Raw genomic sequence first — 18,715 nt, 5'->3', positions numbered from 1 at the left:
CAGCTTAACAGAAAAATTAGGAGCTATTATTGTAAGATTATATATTTACCTTGTTAAAAATATTTGTATGCAAGCCACTTTTGCAGAAAAATTACCCTGAACATGCTTGAATGTAGTAAATGAAAGGGTTTGTTATTTTAATAACTGCTCAGGCTCTGCTGTACTGCATTTTGGGAAAGAGGTTCATTTTTTAAAGGTCTTTATTCCTGCACTCTTCTGTGGTTTTGAAAGAGGGCTCACGGAGGTTTGCCCACACCAGACCCTGACCCTAAACTTGGGGAACACCGACCCAAACGCCCCCTAAGCATTAGCTGAAGGTGAGCGCAAATCAGCACGTATATATTCAAAATTATTCTGATTCTGCAATTAGCCCCTTGTGCTTGTTGTTCTGTGCCCCGTGGGCTTCCCGTCATGCCAATCCAGAGCTGCATTTTTATCCCTGCTGTTCCTGAAGGCTGGCATAAATCTGAGCAGTCTTCAGCATGAAAACCCGCATTACTTCAAGCAGTTGCCAATTTTGCTAGTACTGGTGGAATTCGGGGTGAAGCTTTTCTTCCTGGGTAGGCCAAGCAGGACCTGGGCACCTGCACAAGGCCAAGGTGTGCAGGAGGGGTCCCCAAATGGTACCTGCCTCCCCGGGACACATCTTGCCCTTCTGCAAGCACAAGGGTCTGCAGCTCAGCCTCTCTCCTCCTCCTCTGCAGAAGCACACTGCAAGCGCACGTGGCTTCTGGGACTGGATTTTACGTGATGCACAAAGCTAATTCCTAAAACTAGCCTCGCAGGAGATACGGCCAGGGTTGCCTGCTGCCTTCTTCCACTCCCCCCTCCACTTCCCTTCCCTTTGCTGCTGGAATTAAATAGGATTTTTACTTTAGCACCCACACCTGCAGATGCTGAGAAGTCCTACTGGAAGCGCTCCAGCAGCAAAAGACAGGCAGGTCTAAAAGGATCTTAAATCAGGGAAAGTTAATTTCCTTTCTGGATAGTAAGGAAGCTGCAAAGTGAAACACTGCTCATGTTTTCCAACTGCAGTGAAGAATCAAAGCAGCAATCACAGAGACTTTTCCTGAACCTAAGAGCTTCTAGACCAAGGTTGAAAATGTACAAAATTGCACTGGGATATGAATTAAAAGCAAAACATGCTACTAAAAACCAAGCTGACTTCCAAGGACCATTTTTAGCTCCATCCTCTGAAGGAATTAATCCTAAACGCAGGCTGAGACAGGAAAAAAAGAAAGAGCTGATGAAACAGCATGTATGGGACATATTCATCCTACCTTGTCATTTGAAGTTGTTTGAGAGCAACACAGTTGTCTAGATTAAGAGAGGCTCAAAGTACCAGGGGTGCAATTTTTACAGCGATACAAGATCCTGTTATTTGATTCGTTCATTTGTAATTGCACTAGCTTCAGAAGCCACTGTGGCTATCACAATGCTCTATATAAGGGAAGGAGTGGCCCCCCAAAATACAAAACAAAACTAACTCCCCAGACCTCTTATCTAACAATATCTGAGATAGTTACGGTAGGAAATTGAAGTGCCAAATAACAAGTTTATTTCTGTTAAACACATTTCTTATTGTGGGGCTTGCTTCTTGCATATTATGCTCAATAAGCTTCTGCTGTGTGATTAAAAAAAAAAAGAGAAGTTTATAACAGATCCGTATGTGTAGTTGAGAGTCACCTGACTGAGGAAAGAAATCCACTGATCTATAGATCCTAGGAAAAAAAGTGGTTGTTGTGATTACAGTCTGCATAACTGAAAAGACGAACAGTATATCTTCCACTGACACAATAACTTTACCTCTTTTTTTTTTTTTTCTAATATGTTCCAGCTGAAGGGCTTGAGTTTCACTGCTAGCAGCAACCACACAGAGGAACTCGTGGCATAATCACAGAACATAAAAGCCAATAATGGGGATTCAATTAGTGGTTTCCAAAGGCAGAAGAATTTTTCTGCCAAATATCAAATTGTTCCTGCAGATAAGGCACCCAGTGTGTGTCAAAACTGCCGATCTAAATTTTCATGTCCACATGTCATGACAATTTGTTATGTCATCAGCAATGTCTATTCTGCACATGTCAGCTATCAAAGGCAAGAGGCATAGGCAGGCTAAGGCTTACCTTCCACGTTGCCGCGTTGCGTCTGAAGTAAGCAAACATTCGCGTGAACCAGTTGTAGATTTCATTTAGTGTTAGCTGTTTTTCTGGAGATTCGAGGATGGCCTTGTGAAGCAAAGTGATTGCAAGATCAGTTATGAGCACACCAGTACAAAATATACCGAGAGTTTCACTTTACCAAATACAAAAAGGAAAGAAAGGAAGAAAGAAGGAAAGAAAGAAGAGATTTGGAGCAAAAAATCCAAAGGAGGGTTTTCACAATATGAACTAAGATTAATGGCTGTATTTAACAGTTCAATGGCAAAATTCAAAATGGAATTATCTAATTGTTTTGAGTTTTTATTTCTGTTTCCTTACAGAAATATTAATTTATTAGTCATTCATAAAGCAGAATCAAAGAGAAATGCAAAACATTTCACTAGCTGATTAAAGCTCAGTAATTATTTAGAGCTCAGATTAATTCTAGGGATCAGAGATTACTGTAGCTTGTGATAATTGACTTGCCATCTTTAAACAGGCTCATTTTCACTGTTGTGTGAAATGAATTTCCTAATAATCACATCGTATTGTAATACTTAATCAAAAGCAATTATGTTATATATTGCAGTTCTAAAAACCCTTATAGTAAAGGTTTGAGCATTTGAGCATGCTTACATACCAAAGGTTTGAAAATCTATTTAATCCAGAGTGTGCACATATAGGGAGACTTTTTTTTTTCCAATCCAAATGCGTGTGTTTGGCTCAGCTTACCTGTCTAATTAAAGATGCATACGTGAATGGTGGTCTAACTTCTGCGTTCTTATAAAATTCTTGGTTCTGGGCAATATCTGCTAAATAAGAGCAGTTGTTCTGTTATTATCACAGCCTGCCGCTGCCGGGCTGCGGGCAACAGCAAGCCGCCCCGCCAAAGGGGCTGCGTCACCAGAACCCCTTTACCTGAAGAAATGGGGACGTTGTATTTATCCGAGTACCGCCTCCGGATGGGTCCGACGTTGTGCATGCTCGTGGTAGTGATGACCGACGGTCCCTGCGTGACGGGAGTGATGGGCGCAGTCGGGGTGGTGGGAGTATGAGGTAAGCTCTGCGGAGACGCCTCGGATGCCGTCTTGGAAAGCGTGACGCTCGATACCAGATTCAGCTGCGGAGGGAAGGACGAGGATTTCGTTACCAACGGCCCTTCTGGCTAATTAAGGGCTGCAGAGAAAATTCTCGATAACGGAGTCTTCCTCAGTTCGAAGCAGACAACACAGCCCGAGCGCCTGCTTCAGCACAAAGTGCTGTTGTAACATCTCCATTAGGAGCTAGTAAAGGGAAATAAATATATACATTTCTGAATAGATTTAAAAAAAGAATAATGTAGCCTTCTGCCAGAACTACAAATTGTGGATTTTTATCTAAACCTTAAAACAAGATCTCATAAAGTACATAATCATTTTAATATTTTATTTTAGTTCCATTGTTTCACAATCTAAACCCCATACATCTCTTACTTCCATGCTATCATTATGCATGGCTTCTAATCAGTCTTCTTGGATATTTCATTGAAGGCATCAGGCTTAAAATAAAAGGCAAGACTTTCCTAGGGACATACTAGGGAGAAATGCAATCTCTCTCTTCAGCATTTGGGCTTTTTTTCCCTCCCCCCCCCGTTCATCCATTTTAAAAGCAAAGCCCAGAGTAGGTTAACACTGGAATAATTTAATTAATCACACTGCATGAAATACTGGAAGCATTCAGCCCAGCAGAAGTGGCACCACTCTTTTTTTTCCTCCTAGGACAGAAGGCATCAGCATTACCTGCACGAAGCCCAGCCCTGGACAAATGGCAGCTTGCCACAGCAGGCTGTAAAACACAACTGCCTCTAGGATTGTGTATCAAACCCAGCTCCAACTCAAGTATTTTTGATACACAACCCTATTTATATAACCAGCATCCACACTCCTCCCCGACCCTTTCTTTTTGCCCTAGAACGTCCTTTGAAAGACAATGCTCCCTCTCAATATGTCACTCCTGCTGAAGTATTTTAAACAAACAATCTGATCTCTTAACTACAACATCAGAAACGACGACTGAGAAAAGGGCTCTTTGACTACTTCCACATTTCCTTCCCTTAGGTGGTTTTGCGAATAATATTGGTGAAATCCTGACCCCACCGAAGTCGGTAGCAAAATTCCTACTCAATTTAACAGGGCCAGAATTTTACAACTTTTGTTCATGATTAAAATTCCTTTTTGCTGGACATTAAATCTTTTCAGATGAAGGCAAGGCACACTACACAGCTATGCCCCCAAATATCTCATGTTTATCCATAAGGCACTGTATTAATTTTCCTCGTATGAAAGTAACCTGATAAGAAAACTCCTATTAGCATCCCTCATATGAGTTAATAGCCACAAATAATGTTTCTTTATAAAAATAATAGGATTTATCCAAAACAAAGGTAGTGGAAAATAAAGGGCTCTGATATTACAGAAAGGACACCAACACAAAAAGCCCATCGCCCACAGAAAGGGCTCAGCTGAGTGACAGATAAATTGTGATTGCTTTTCCCTCCCGACGGTGAGATGGAGCAAGCCGAGGGAAGCCCCAGCCACCAACGCCCGGCACAGCCCGGTGCCGTACGGCTGCGACGGTGCACCGGCAGCTCAAGAGCTGCTCCAAGGAAAGGAGGTGGCGAGCAGCAGACCTGCAAACACCGATCTTTCTGTGCAGGTGCTTACAAACGATGCTTCGCCGTCCAGCGGGAAATACTTAACACTTCGTGGCAAAGCCGGAGAGCGTGAACCCAGCGAGGGATCATGAAAGGCGGCGAAATACGGGTATTGATTTCCCAGAGACTCCCGCGCCGGCGTGAACCGCTAACTGCAGCCTGGAGGTGAGCACGCCTGTTCAAACCCCCGTGGTGCCGGGCACTGCCGTCACGTGCCGCCAGCGAGAGCCTGGTCCGTTTGTTGACTGGCGTGATTTAAGGACACTGATTAGGGACATGTATATAGTAATGTCTCCCTGTTATCCATCTATCCATCTATTACATATGATAAAAGGACCAGTGACGATAATAATAGTACAACTGACAGGTCTCACCATGAAATTAAATCTACTGTATTTTATCTCAGTTTCTAAATGGACATTTTAACAGTCCAATAACTGCGAGCAAATCTGCATCAATTTTAAGTGCCTGTCCCCAGCGCAGGCTCGGCAGCCGAGCCCTCCTGTTGGAAAGATCACTGCTCGTGCTTCATCATTACGGCTCCAACTACTCCATTTCAAAAGAGTCCCCTTCCTTTTTCAGTGTGTAAAAACTTAACATTTAATCTGTTTCTACTAGGGAACTGCGAGAAAGGATCCACAAAGGTCAGCGTTCCCTGCTTAAAGAATTTGAATCGAGTTAAATTTCTTTAGGCTTTTCAGTGTAGGCAGCAACTAGGAATAAACACAGAAGAGGACGAGCAAAGGGGGGGGCTTTAACAGGCTTGACAAATGACACTGCGATCCACACCCACTGCTGGGCTGCCACTAATAAGCTACAGAGGAAGCAGCCAATCTCAGCTAATTACCAGATAAAATTGTATTGTAAGGACTCTAATTAGGAGATGCTTATGGAGGTGATCTAATGATTAAACGCTGCATCCAAGTGACCCCACCATCAATGTGCAGTGGTGCAAGATGTCACCGGAATATTTTGTAGAAACAGTAATTTTATTTCAAGGAGGGGAGGCAGTAATATTTGTAATAATGGCTATGAGGTAAACTAATTAAAAGACAGTTCCTAAAGGAAGACTGTGGCTTTGAGCAGCTGTGGCCGTTCCAAAACAAAGTGCCAAATCTCAACAGAGGAGCTGCAGTCAAGTGGAAAATTTCTGCCTGACCTCTGCTCTTGCTATTAATTTGCAGGAAAACTAATGACACATATACATATTCCCACAAAATTGTTCTAATTGCTAATTTGCCAAAGGAGTCCAGTTTCCAAATTAAACATGACTGCAGTCTGTGAGGAAAGAGAGAACAAAAAGCTGGAACACAGCGAGTCTGCTGCGTTTCACCTCCGACGACCATTTGCGAGCCTGAACCAACAAGTTAATGAAACACGACCTTGTCGATTGCTAGAGAAGTTTTTCCTTTTTCCGTGTTTTATTTGATGACACTCTCCTCTTCCAGCCGGGGTCCGATCCCTGCCGGTGCTGTTACCAAAACACAAGCCAGAGTAAGGGAGGAGAAGGCTGCGCTCCCTCCGCAGACCTTCGCTGCTGCTTTCTTTGTTGCATCTACAGCGCGAAGGCTGAAAAATCAGTTGTGAATTAGAGCAGAATAACAAATTATGAATGGTGTTGGTTTTGTTGCCATCTTGAATTATTAATCTGAATGGTAAACTATTAAATCTTAATATTGGCGTCAATTAGAAACGTGAAAGCGGCCGTGGATGATTGTGCAGGGCAAAGATCAGGGAGGGACTGGGCTGGGAGGGTTTCTTTTCCTGATGGAAACTTGACACGGTTTCTCCCTGTTTGCATTTTCTATTTAAAAACAAGTTACTATGATTAGAAAAGTTGCTCGTGTTAGTATTTTGTACACAGCCTGTTTCCCACATACCGTAATTTTTGGATGAGGTATCATTGCTGTCAGAGGGGAGGGAGCCTAAGTCACAGAGTTAGCACTTGAACGAGCAAGAACTCTTGCACTGCAGTAAGGCACAACGTGGGGCACTCTCCAAGTATGCCAGAGAGTACAGCTCTTGCACCAAAGAGTTAAATGTTTTTGTAATGTTTGTACTGGGGATGGGAGGAGGGAGGATTTCCTCCAGCCTTAAAAAAAAAAAAAAAAAAAAAAAAAAAAAATCCCCAAAATAAGAAGAAGGAAAAAAACAACAGAAAAAATATCACAGCCCACAACAGTTTTAGGTCCTAAAATTCTGCAAATTCAATCACTGAACCTTGCTGGGTGCTTTGTTCAGTTTTGGGTTTTGATAACATTTCCTCATACTGTTTTAACTTAATCATAAATGCCATAATTGTTTCAGCGTTCAATATCCTGCTTAGGATTTTATTATTAACCTCCCCTTTCAAGAAATAGTCATGTCTTCCTATTAAAGGTGAAGACTGAGTCATTTTCTTTTTTTTTCTTTAGATATAAACAAGGCGGAGAGGTAACCCTCTCCTTCACCCCGTAAAATAGATTTCCAGTAAGTGGCTCTCCCACTAGGGCTAAGTCTGATTTCTTTTTGTGTAAACATTTTACATGACAATAGTGGCTGCACATAAAAAAGCCCCTGAAACTCTTTTAAAAGAAAAAAAATATATATATGTTTCTAAGTGTCATGGCGGGGCCATACCCACTGCTGCAGGGCAGTGACTCCTCTGCGATGGATGCTGCCGCTCTGGTCCCAGCTGGGGCTGAGGATTTATCTGCATCGAGTTCCGGGGACTGAAACACTCTGGAGCAGAGACTCCTTTTCTTGACACCAAGGGTGGGAGAGAAAGCTAACATTGGGCCTAAAACCTTGTTAAATGCTGTGTCTTCCTCTCCTGTTTCAGCCTGGACACATTAGTGTATTAGATGCAGAGCCTGGCAGGCAGCAATCACTTAGCAGGTGTTGTTATTGGCAGGAATACTAAGGAAACCGAAGCTGAGGAGTGAGACTTAATGAAAAACAGTATATAAAAACAGCTTTTGTTGTGCTTGAGAATCTCTCTTTATTGCTGCGTATCGTTATTTTTTCAAACTATAAAGTAAGGCTATAGCAGCTAAAATGCTCAGTCATTACCTCAACAGTTAAAAGACTTTTTTTTTTTAATGCTTTGTTATTACAGTTGCTAAAAACAGTATTTCAAAACAATCGTAACTGCTATGGTTAGGGTAAAAAAATACATTAAAGAAGGGATATCTAACAGCACGTTTTATTTAAAGTGCCAAAAGTTTCTTTAAAAGTTTTCTGTCTATTTTTAAAAGATGACTCTAGCACCTAGTATGCAGAATTACTTGTTGGTTGATGCTTTTTCCTTTTCCTTCCCTTCCTATGAACTTCAACATAAGTTAATACCCCAAAAGAAAGCACATTTCCATTTCAACCTATTATGCTGATCACTAACACCAATGAAAACAGCATGTAGGGGAAGGTATCTTAATAGCAAAACCAGAATGACAACTCTTGAGAAATTGTTGTTCTGGTTTTTGTGTTGTGGTTTTTTTTTTTTATCTTTAAAAAAATTCACCTTGCAAAAATATGTCACAGCTTATTCCTTCACAGACAGCTTTGTTCTCACTTTATTCAGGCCCCTTAGTCTCACCAAAACAACACATGTAGCAGTAATAGGAACAACTTTGCCTGCTCCAAGTGTTAAGCTGTGAGATACTTCCATTTTCTTTTGAAGCGCTGCACCGTTGGGCGTTTTAATTATAAAGCTGGACATGTTTAAAGGTGGCACTGAGCACTGGCCCAGCTCCTGATGTGCTCTCCCTCCCCAGCCACCCTCCCGTCTGCCCAGCAGCTCCCCCAGGAGCAGGGGAAGAGCTGCCCTTTGCAGTACACCAGACATCAACAGCGACCTCCCCGTGTACGTACCTATCTGCCAACGATTTAGGCCATCCACCACCACACTATATAAGAATGTGCTTAAATCTCATCAGCTTTAATAGAACTAAAGAGCTTTATTGAACAGATGTCCTGGTGGACTAGTGTAGTGAAATGCACAGGCCACTCTACCACCCTTCCCAAGGTCAAAAATTACTGGAAGGAGCTAAAGCCACCCAAAGGTGGGGATGTGACGGATGGACGTGGCTAGACTGGACAAGCAACCCTCCCCCTAAGCTGGGCGAGTTTTGAACTGATGCACAACCACCAAGAACCTGGCTGTGGTCCAACTGGTCCAAACCCACCCGCTCAGCTACTGCCTGAAGCCGAAAAGGCAAAGACGGTACCAACGGTCAGTGTGGACTACAAATGGCACGTGGTTAACACGGACGCTCAGTCACCGATTTTACCTGCCAGTAACAAAATAGTTTAAAAACAAGCATTAAGAACCTTTAAGCAGCATAAAAACATTTCCTCAGTCATGAAAAGGCTGTAATTTTAAATCCCAATTCACTGCCATGTTTGGGTTCGCAGCCGCTCTTTCCTTTGAAATCACCGATGTACCGTAATATATTAATTCTAACGTACACCTTGCATTAGTTATGTTGGCAAAAAAAAAATTAATTACTGGATGTAAAGAATACTTTGCACTGCAATAATGGTCATCAGATCTTTTTACCAAAGTCCTATCCCACTGAGTTAAAAGGACTAGGGTCTAGCACAGTCTATGCAATGCCTGTGTATTTTTTTTCCACTAGGAAAGCACAATTTATGCAAAACACTATACTTCTGCATTTTATAATTAATTTTCAAATGCTTCACCTATACATATTTTAATAATTTCTGATTTATCAGATGACATCTATAATAAATTTTTCTATATTTCAATAAATGAAAAGAAGGCAGTTTCAATCCAACAACAGAGTGCCACACAATATAGGCCTGTCAGGCACCAATTTTTACTTCTAACATGTAAGTTAAAGGATAAGGAATTTATAATGCTGCCTGTGAACGAAACCACTTTTCATACACAAATGTGATCTTTTTTTTTCCAAAGGGTAATACAACAGTACATTTACATAAACTAATCCAAACAATCTATGTATTTGACAATGGCAAACCTCACACAGACTGCCTATTGTTGGTTTACATCTTGGAGTTCTTTATGTTGGCTTGTAACACTGCTCTAGCTGTCAAAGGTTTGACTTGGACTCTAAATAAATGGTTATAGAAGTGCTGTGCAGCGATATTGGACTTCTTTGCAAAAGAAAACCTGCTGTGTATGAATTCAAAAGCTATTAATTTTTCAGTCAAAAATATTCATGCCTATTTCTTTTAATAAAGAAACACTGTGCTGAGCAACTGAGAGATAATGTTGACTAGTGGTACAGAATTTTCAATAGAGCAGTTAAAAATAAATTTAGTAGGAGGTCCCCAACAAAGCTATAATTTTCCAGAATGTAAAACATTTTTAATACTAATCAAGACAGCCCTTTTCCCCCTGCGTTCACTTTTTTTTTCCTTTTTTTTTTTTTTTCCCCGCTGCTTTTCCCTGTTTATTAGCTGTTAACACTAATCTTCATGGCGACACCGCCTGGTATCTCCGTAGCCTACAACACCCGCGAAAGCTTCCTGCCCTCCGCGGCTGAGCATCGATCACGAGCTGCCTTGCCAAACGCTGCTCGCCTTCTTATGATTTCCTCCCTTTAGTTTTTAATCCTTCCTCCTGAGGGGCACCGCTGTTATGAAAGGCCTCAAGGCAGAGTGCTTTGAGACTCCTAGATTATTCCGCTGTTTTAATTTTTAATCCAGTAAGAGCTATAGAAACCAAACCTCCTCCCCATTCTGTTGGGTCTACATACTTTGCCAACAATGTGCTGAAGCATTTGCATTCAGGCCGAGATGGATGCGAGGAACTAGAAGAACGCTATTTTTATAGACACTGTAAGTAGTTTCTACTCTAGAGGGCTGGTATCCACCAGATCAAGCAATTTTAGGCATCTCAACAGCTTAAATGGAAGGGTTTATACCTACCACTCAACTCTCTCCAAGAAGGCCCCGAAATTTCCCGTTGACTTTGACATCTGCTCCAGTGTTGCTGAATAGCCTGCAATTTTCTGTCTAGTAGCCTCCCTATGCACTTCTGCAGCCATTTATTGCCAACTACATGGAAACTGAGAAATCCTTTTCTAGTAAAAATGGGTGCGCGAAGTGTTTAATGATTTTATGTTCTCTATCTCTGTAATGTGTTCTGTTTCAGACATTAATTTTGTCTACCAACTGCATCTTGGCAGGCTACCATATTTGCTGGGTTAATAGTCTGACTCCTTTTTATTTCTATCACCATAAATCACACATATATGGGTGTGTGTTTGCTTTATTTATAGAAAAAAAATCAGTCAAAACAGATAAACCAATACTTTGTCATTATGCTGCATCATTGCATATTGATTAAAATTGCTAGTACTAACTATAGATTGTCAACGCTCAATTAATTTTCACACAATGACTCAAAGCAAAATCAAATAAAGCCAGTGTACCTTTAAATCTTACAAATCTTAAAATCAAGAAGCAAAGCACTCTCTCCATTTTGAATAATCATTGGAAGCTCTGAGGAACATTTTCAGCGTTAAGAGGTTGGGAGAAAACAACAGCTGAAGAAGAGTCATTTTGGTCAGGGAAAGAGATGGTGGATTTGCCTGGGTTTGGGGGTACCCAGGAGTTGCCTTCGGCTGCGAAGCCACTTGCTTCCCCCACACTCCCTTTTTTAACGGGCAATCTGGGGCAGAGAGGTTTCCCTTCTCAGTTTCAACAGTGTAAAATCTGATACTGGGTAACCGTGATTATCATCAAAACGTGCAGCTACAGTCTCTTCTACTGTAAATGTCTGTCAGACAGGGAGAAAGCAAAATATACTAAATATAATTTAATTACATCTCCTTCCTAACACTTCCTAAGATTTCATGCAAGTCGGACTGATGCAAAGCGACTTACAGGCTAGTACATGAGGCCAGAAAAAGGCCCAATGCATCAGCTTCAGAGCAAAACCTCTTTCAAACTCCCTGAAGAGAGGGGGACAATGAAACCTGGGTGCTCGTGGCAGTGCCTCCTGCAAAGCAGCGCTCTGCATCTCCTTACCACGACTGGCTCCGAAGCGGGCCACACGTCGCATCACGCGCTCCGGTGGGGAACAGGAAAGAGAGGTTTGTTGTGAGGTTTTGTTTGCTTTTGGCACAGTTGGGTACTTACGGGCTGAGGGGTGGCTTTTGGTTCAGTTGACTTCACATGCAGGTGTGTCATCATGGCTTGCAGGCGCTCTTTATCTTTTGCAAGCTGAAAGGGGGGAAAAAAATATCTTCTGTTACTCATACAAATAAAACCCAGCCTCTGCTTATTCCTAATTAAACAGCTGGCACCGAGGCATGAGACAGAAGAGTTTTATTGCTGAGTAGCTTGGAAATTGTATATGGTCTATTCGTGAGGTAAAGCTAACGCGTGGTGCTGGGTGTCACTATTTCCCAAAGCAAAATGCATTAGCCCTCGAGTGAGAAGAGCTAGACCTGCCGGCACCAAGAGCTTCACTCTAGCCCTGACAGCTAAAAGACAACAGTGAATCATGTTTATTAACCAGCCCCACTCCAGCTCAGGAGGCACAGCAGAAAGCAAGCGAGGCAGCAGCTCCGAGATGCATTTGCCTCTTTTCAGACCAGAAAACAAGTCGTACAAATGGACCGTGGCTTTTACGTCACGTACAGGCTTTGCGGCATGTGCAGCGAGCGCAGAGACAGCGGTGGTTAAACCACACGAGGCACCTCCGTGGGGCACGGCGGGCGGCCTCGGCTCTAGAAAGCACCTTGCTTTTACTTGAGAAGGTGGCACAGCCCCTCGGCCGGCCACCCTGGGCTGCCAGGCTGGGAAACCTGCGCAGGGGCACCCTGAGCATGGGGCAGGAGCGGCAGTGCGAGTTGCCAGCATCCCTTTGGCATACGCCTGACCGCAGCAGGGTGGGAAAGGCTAGCAGCGTCAGGAACCGCCCCAGAGCACTCATCTCAGGGCACCCAACGCCACAGGACCAATGCTTTCACCCTTTCTCATCGGTCACATCATGCCCAAGAGTTGGGGCAAAGCTCCTGCTCTAGATGTCTCTTGCATTTTTTGGTTGAGATCTGCACCAGGCCACAGCTGGTGTCTCAGAATCATGCTGTACGTATCCTTGGCCAGGACAGCTTCCCAATGCATTTCCATGCACTGGCCAGACACTAAATCTCATTATTTTTGGAAACAAGAGGTTTTTTGTATGTGCGAATAGGGCTTTTTCCAGCTGCTCTTCAAAAAAAAATACAGTGGAAAGATATTAAGAAATGATACTAATGAAAAAGGGGTGTTATTAACCTACATGCCCAACATAAAGCCTCCTGTTTCCAGCAGGACTTGGATCAGGTTCTTACAAATGACAATTTTTGCAGAGCTGAGTTTTTGCTTTAGACAAGCCAGATTCCTGATGCCAAGAGGAGAACTGTGCTTGCATTCCAGCAGAACTTTAAACAACCTGCCCACCTTATCACCATCATCTGTTTGCAGCAGTAAAGTTGGGCTAAGTGTATATGAAAGCAGACTTGGTCATAAATCCCCATTCATAACCTTACAGTCAAGGTTGTCTTGCCCTTTGCGAGGCGAGGGGTTTCTGACCGTGCCAGAAAGGCGTCATGATAGGATAAAACTTGGCACACGGGTTTCCAAGACAGGAATTAAATAAAGGAAAAAATGGTGTCACCACCGTGTGCTCTGGAAGTGCAAAAGCAAAAAAAAGCTTGAAAAAAGCTTTTCAAACAGCTGCTCTTTTCTTGGTCAAAAACCTCAATGGCAAGAGAGAAAACCTGACACCTACAGCAGATCTCCTGCAATCTCATCACCAGATCAGCGCTGGACTTCACAGAAGAGCCAAAGGGCAGCGATGGGCTCTTATCGTAGCGCTGCAGCAGAAACTTCTCCCTCTGAGAGTCCTCTGAGGACCTCTTCAGAGAAAGAAGAGGTCTCACCCCCTGAGCTGCCGTGCTTCACACAAAACAAATTAAAACCGAGAAATAGTTGTACTCTCAGTGCAGCCCTGTTGTGCAATCTCTCACTCGTAGCAGTCGCTGGGTACACGGGCTGCTTGGCGGGGTCATCTGTGCATTAAATTTTGGTCTGCAGGCTACTGCAGAAGAACAACATCTTCTAGCCAAAATAAATAAAAGGCAGGCACCTGAAAGCTTCCTGCCTGCACCAGCGCGGCGGCAGGAGGGAAAGGCACCCGGGCAGCACGGGGCACACCCTGCCGCGCTTCCTCCGGGCCCCCTCGGCGAAACGGAGCGGTGCACCTCCCTCCGAACGGCCGGGGTCCTTGTTTGTAGTGTTTTCACTCATCATCTTAGCAATGCTTTTAACACCGTTTCTGGGGGGACGGAGGTTATTAAAGATCCTCTCGACATTTCAGGCAGACACACGCTAGCATTTTGTCATAGTCTAGGAATTCAAACACTCACCCAGTTAGGCAGGAGTTTAAATTATGAAAAATAGAGGTCTCTCAGTTTCAAAGCACTGAAGAGAAGTAAAAAAATCTGAAGAATTTCTTTAAACTGTTTTTCCCTTAGGTCAGGAAGCAGTAGTGATATAAAACTAGAATGTCACTAGTAGCCCCTTCAGTCAGTGGGGTCATACAAAAGAAGCCGTGAGGGCTTGCTCGGCCACTGCTGGGAGCAAATCCTCACTGGTGGCACTCACCGGAGTGCAGATGGTCCAGAAACGGGGATTATTAGTAGACATGCAGGAAAATGCTCTTGATCTACTGACAGTGTTCTTGGGCAAGGACTGTTCTGCCATGTACAAAAGGATCTGCTCTGTACAGGGAGCCTGAGGACTATAATACAGTCCCATCTGAAGCCTCATTCTTTTTCCCTATATCCTTTTGGAAAGCTCTGCATGGTGGGAGTTTTCAGATGGCCACCCAGTTCTTCATGATAAGCCTGATTTTGTGAGGTTTCCCTCACCTCTGTGAGGTACAACCACGATGTAGGTGCCTAACTGTGGTTCAACAGAAAACACATCCAGAGCAAGGTACACGCTTTGCAAACTTGGACACCAAGACACGTGCCTTGCGCCGGAGAGGTGAAATCCTAAAACTACACAGGTAGGAAAGGCAGGAGAGGGAAGGCGCAGACAGCACAGGCCAGAAGGGGCTCAAGGGGAGGGGGCAGCACGGGAGTCTGGTGACTAAGGAGCAAGAGAGGAGAAGGCATTAGGCACAGATGATGGAGAAATTGCACAGGAGGGAAAACAGACAGAAAATAACGGCAAGGAGCAGAAATGTGAAAATGGAAACCCAGCGAGGGCATTCAACAGGAGCAACATGGCCACATCAACAGGAAGGGGAGATCACTTCACCAGCAGGAGTTTGGACAGACCAAGGACAAAGGAGAAGGAAGCCAGTCACAGGCAATGCAAGAGACCACCAAGACATAGCCTCTTCCCTCCCGTTACGTGCCTAGTTAGGCTGTGCACTAGAAAGGTTTAGGATCCACTTTTCAAGAGTGTCAATTGATGCTTTAGGAAAACAGGCCCAAGCAGTGTTTTCACGACACTGAAAATGGCCAGCTGTCTTCATTTTCTCCCATTAGGAGAAACTTTTTTAAACTCACCATAGCCTCGTTGCTGTCCTGAAATGTTTTTCCACTCAAAGGTGGTGGTGCTGCAAAATGGATGTCCTATTCCAGCTAAGAACTAGCTAAGGATAGGGATATGTTCCTGTGTTTGTGTTTTACCCAGCAGCCCAATTCTCACTATTTATAATGGCAACAAATGATCATGTCAAGATGGTTTAAACAAAGTGAAATATGAGAAGATCTCTACCTTGTCTGTGATATTTTAAGTATGTTTGTGATGGAAATGCTGAGACCAAAGCTTCAAGATACTTCTGCAAAGGGGCATTTGCAATCAAACACAAAACAGATCTGACCTGTTTTTGTCAAAAAGTTCATTTAAAAATCACTTTCTTTAAAAGACATTACACTTATCTCTGTCTACGACACTGGTAAAACTATTGTGCGTAAAATAAATAAGAGCATAAAGAAAAAAGAAAGGCTTGCATTTGGGTCCATCACACTCAAAACCTGAAATGCATCCCTCAGGGTGGAATGAATTTGTTAAATTCTACCCCTGTCTTGATGGGGCTGTACGTGCATGAAATGGTGTGGCATTTACATCTTGCCATGGTGTTGGACCCTGAACGGCATGTGATACTTCATAGCTCCACTGGAAGGCAAAGCTTCTCGTCAGAGCTGAGCACCGTGGGTCAAGTGGGAAAGGCTACGGGTCCCTCTTCGATCTAGCTGACAAAACTCAAACAGCTGGCCACAGGGCTTGATGTCGCCACTCTGTTGGTAACTGCTCCATTGAGGGATTATCAGGTCAATGGTCTTAGTCCAACTGTTCCTGCTGCAAGACGCTGGGCGCTGCAGACCACGTCATTGAAAACCCTGCTATTGGGCCAGACTTTTGTTTTATTACGGTTCTGTGCAAGAACAGGTCACAGCTAGACAAACTAGGTACCGGAGGACAAACCCTTGTACATATTTAGGCAGATTTTTTTTTTTTTAAAAAGTATCAGAGGACTGATAACACAGGATGAAAGGAGAGGGAGAAGAAGGGAGTTACAGGTACATTTCAGAAGCAGGACCACCCTCCTCCTCCACCTGTACTTGCTGGCCAATGCATGGATGGTCTCACTCTGTTATCAACATCCCTGTCTAAATTAAGCCTCCAGTTCATCCTATCTGCTGTGCTAGCATGATTGTTAAAAACAAATCCAGAACTTTTTGGCCCTCACATCACTTTGAAATTATGTTCTTGTCTTGGGGACCTTATGCTGCCTTCCCATGCAATGACTCTAAGCTAAGAGGTATTCCCCAGCACTAAACGGGTGTGAAGCTGTAGTTATTAGTCACTTAAAACAATTAGTACAATGCACCGCTGATAAATCTTTCAAAAATATTGTCAAGGGCTTATGGAGAGGTGGTAACCAAGTATCATCTCTGTCCTGTCCAACTGTTAACAAAGGGCATCCTCCTGTAGTTCCAGGCACAGCCATTCCCAGCGACTGCAGGAGAGAAGGATTAATGCTTTTCAAGCTGACTCTAACTGAAGAATCTAGATTTACCTTCAGCCTGAATATTACTCCATCTTGGTAAAAGATTATCTCATATCTCAGTTTACCAGGAAGACTGCAGATTCCCCCCCCCCCCCCCCCCCCCCTAATTCCCGAGAAACTTGTTAAAATAACAGACCATTTCTCATAACATTTTCTGCAAGACTCTGATATTTTATGACTGGTAGTTTGATTTTTATAAAACTTGTATTAAAATAGTTTATATTGCTTCGGCTAATAGTGAAAGAGTGTCATGACCAGCGTGTTCCTGAAAGTAAAATTTAGGAAATATCTATGAAAGAAAAAGGGTAATTTGTAAGATAAGAAGATAAAAGGCATTTTTTTAAATGCTTATCTTGAAAAGTAACAACAAGAAGTTTAAGTGTGTTTTTGCTGATTTTTCTCTCCAACTATTTGAAGCTATAAATGACTTAACTCAGTAAAATTCCAAATGTAATTATCTTCTGTACTTAGCCCAAGGCTTTCCATATATCTCTACACTGCTGTCTTGCATACAAAATAGGCTTTTCAATAGCTGGTAACTATATAATGTACAACATTGTTTTAATTTCCCCTTCTTTGCTAACCTCTTGCCTGCACACAGACACACTGTCAAAGCCGCCCAGCCAGAGCAGCGAGGTGCAGGGAGACAGAAAGGACTCAAAAGCATTTGGAAAGGCAGTTACACAAACAGGTCATACCTTTGCATCACATTCAATGTATTCCAATTTACCCCCTTTTAGCACTTTTAAAAAAATTACTTGCTACAAACGGCTAATAATAATAATAATAATAATAATACATGGAGAGTATTAGTATATGAGAGACCACCAAACAAGCCAGGTCATGCAGTGTTTTGAAATAAACATCAACCATTTCCCCCGTGTATCAACTCTAAATGAAGGGGACCATATTCTGCTCACCCCCCTCCGCCCTCCCCCCTCCCGGGTGAGTATAAAAGCATTAGATACATACTGATGGATTTCCAATCAGCCAGCCTGTTTAAGTTTCCTATTTCTTTTCAAGTTACGGTTTAGAAAAGAGGAAATGAAGCTGCAGTTTCTTTTGACGGTTTTTAAAACTACTACAAGAAGGTTTTGAAAGCTGGTTTTCAATCATAGGGGGAAAAGCAGAACTCATTTTTTATTGCTGTCGAGAATTGGATTTGATTAATACTGAGGTAATATTAAAATAAATTTTATTTTACCTGTAGCTCTAACTGCTGTACAACCTGCATTTGTACTCTACATTGGGCTGTACTTCTATCATCCAGCGCATGCTCACTGTTGAGATGTCTGTAACAATACACAGAAAATCATTAAGTGAAATGGATAAACAAAAAGGAAAAAGTAGTTACCAGGATGAATAAGCAATCTGAATGTTATCCAGCAGGTCTTCATCAATATCTGAGATTTTTAAGATCATTGCTAATTTTTTTTTTTTTTTCCTCTGTCCTGCTTTGGCTTGTGTATCTTCCCATCACTCATTGTATCTTAAGCACATTTTTTCAGAAGGAGGCTCATTTCTATATAAGAGAAATTTTGCAGAACAGTTGTTTTTCCTCCATTAGGTAAATGAAAGTGAGATCAAGAAATTATAGTAAAATAATTTCATATATAATTTCATATTACTTGACTATAAGATGCTGGATATATCTAAATGGACACATGCAATACATGAATAATTAAATCCCATCGAACCCTTGTGTTTACGTGATTAAAAATAAAATAAAATACATGATTGTGTAAAGAACAAAAAACCACATAAAATTTGGTGTATAAGTATGTGCAAAATATGTACCAATAAAAGAGAGAAAAATACGGACAGTTACTGTAAAACAAA

The 18,715-nt window shown here is 42.5% G+C and overlaps 1 protein-coding gene across 1 annotated transcript in view; it reads right to left on the bottom strand.

Annotated features, from left to right (window-relative positions):
• The window catches only part of FOXP1 (forkhead box P1), a 197,494-nt gene that overhangs the window by 15,188 nt on the left and 163,591 nt on the right, over window positions 1-18,715 (bottom strand). Inside the window, exons 11-15 of the mRNA XM_050904489.1 lie at window positions 18,081-18,168; window positions 11,941-12,024; window positions 3,060-3,261; window positions 2,874-2,950; window positions 2,127-2,228 (exon numbers count right to left, since the gene is read on the bottom strand). Coding sequence (XP_050760446.1) covers window positions 2,127-2,228; window positions 2,874-2,950; window positions 3,060-3,261; window positions 11,941-12,024; window positions 18,081-18,168 — 553 coding nt within the window. The remainder of the gene's footprint in view (window positions 1-2,126; window positions 2,229-2,873; window positions 2,951-3,059; window positions 3,262-11,940; window positions 12,025-18,080; window positions 18,169-18,715) is intronic.

This window comes from Gymnogyps californianus, chromosome 13, assembly GCF_018139145.2.
Source record: "Gymnogyps californianus isolate 813 chromosome 13, ASM1813914v2, whole genome shotgun sequence".
In the NCBI taxonomy this organism is placed as follows: domain Eukaryota; kingdom Metazoa; phylum Chordata; class Aves; order Accipitriformes; family Cathartidae; genus Gymnogyps; species Gymnogyps californianus.
The sequence above is the reverse complement of the archived record's forward strand: the minus strand, read 5'-3'. Positions and strand labels throughout refer to the sequence as shown.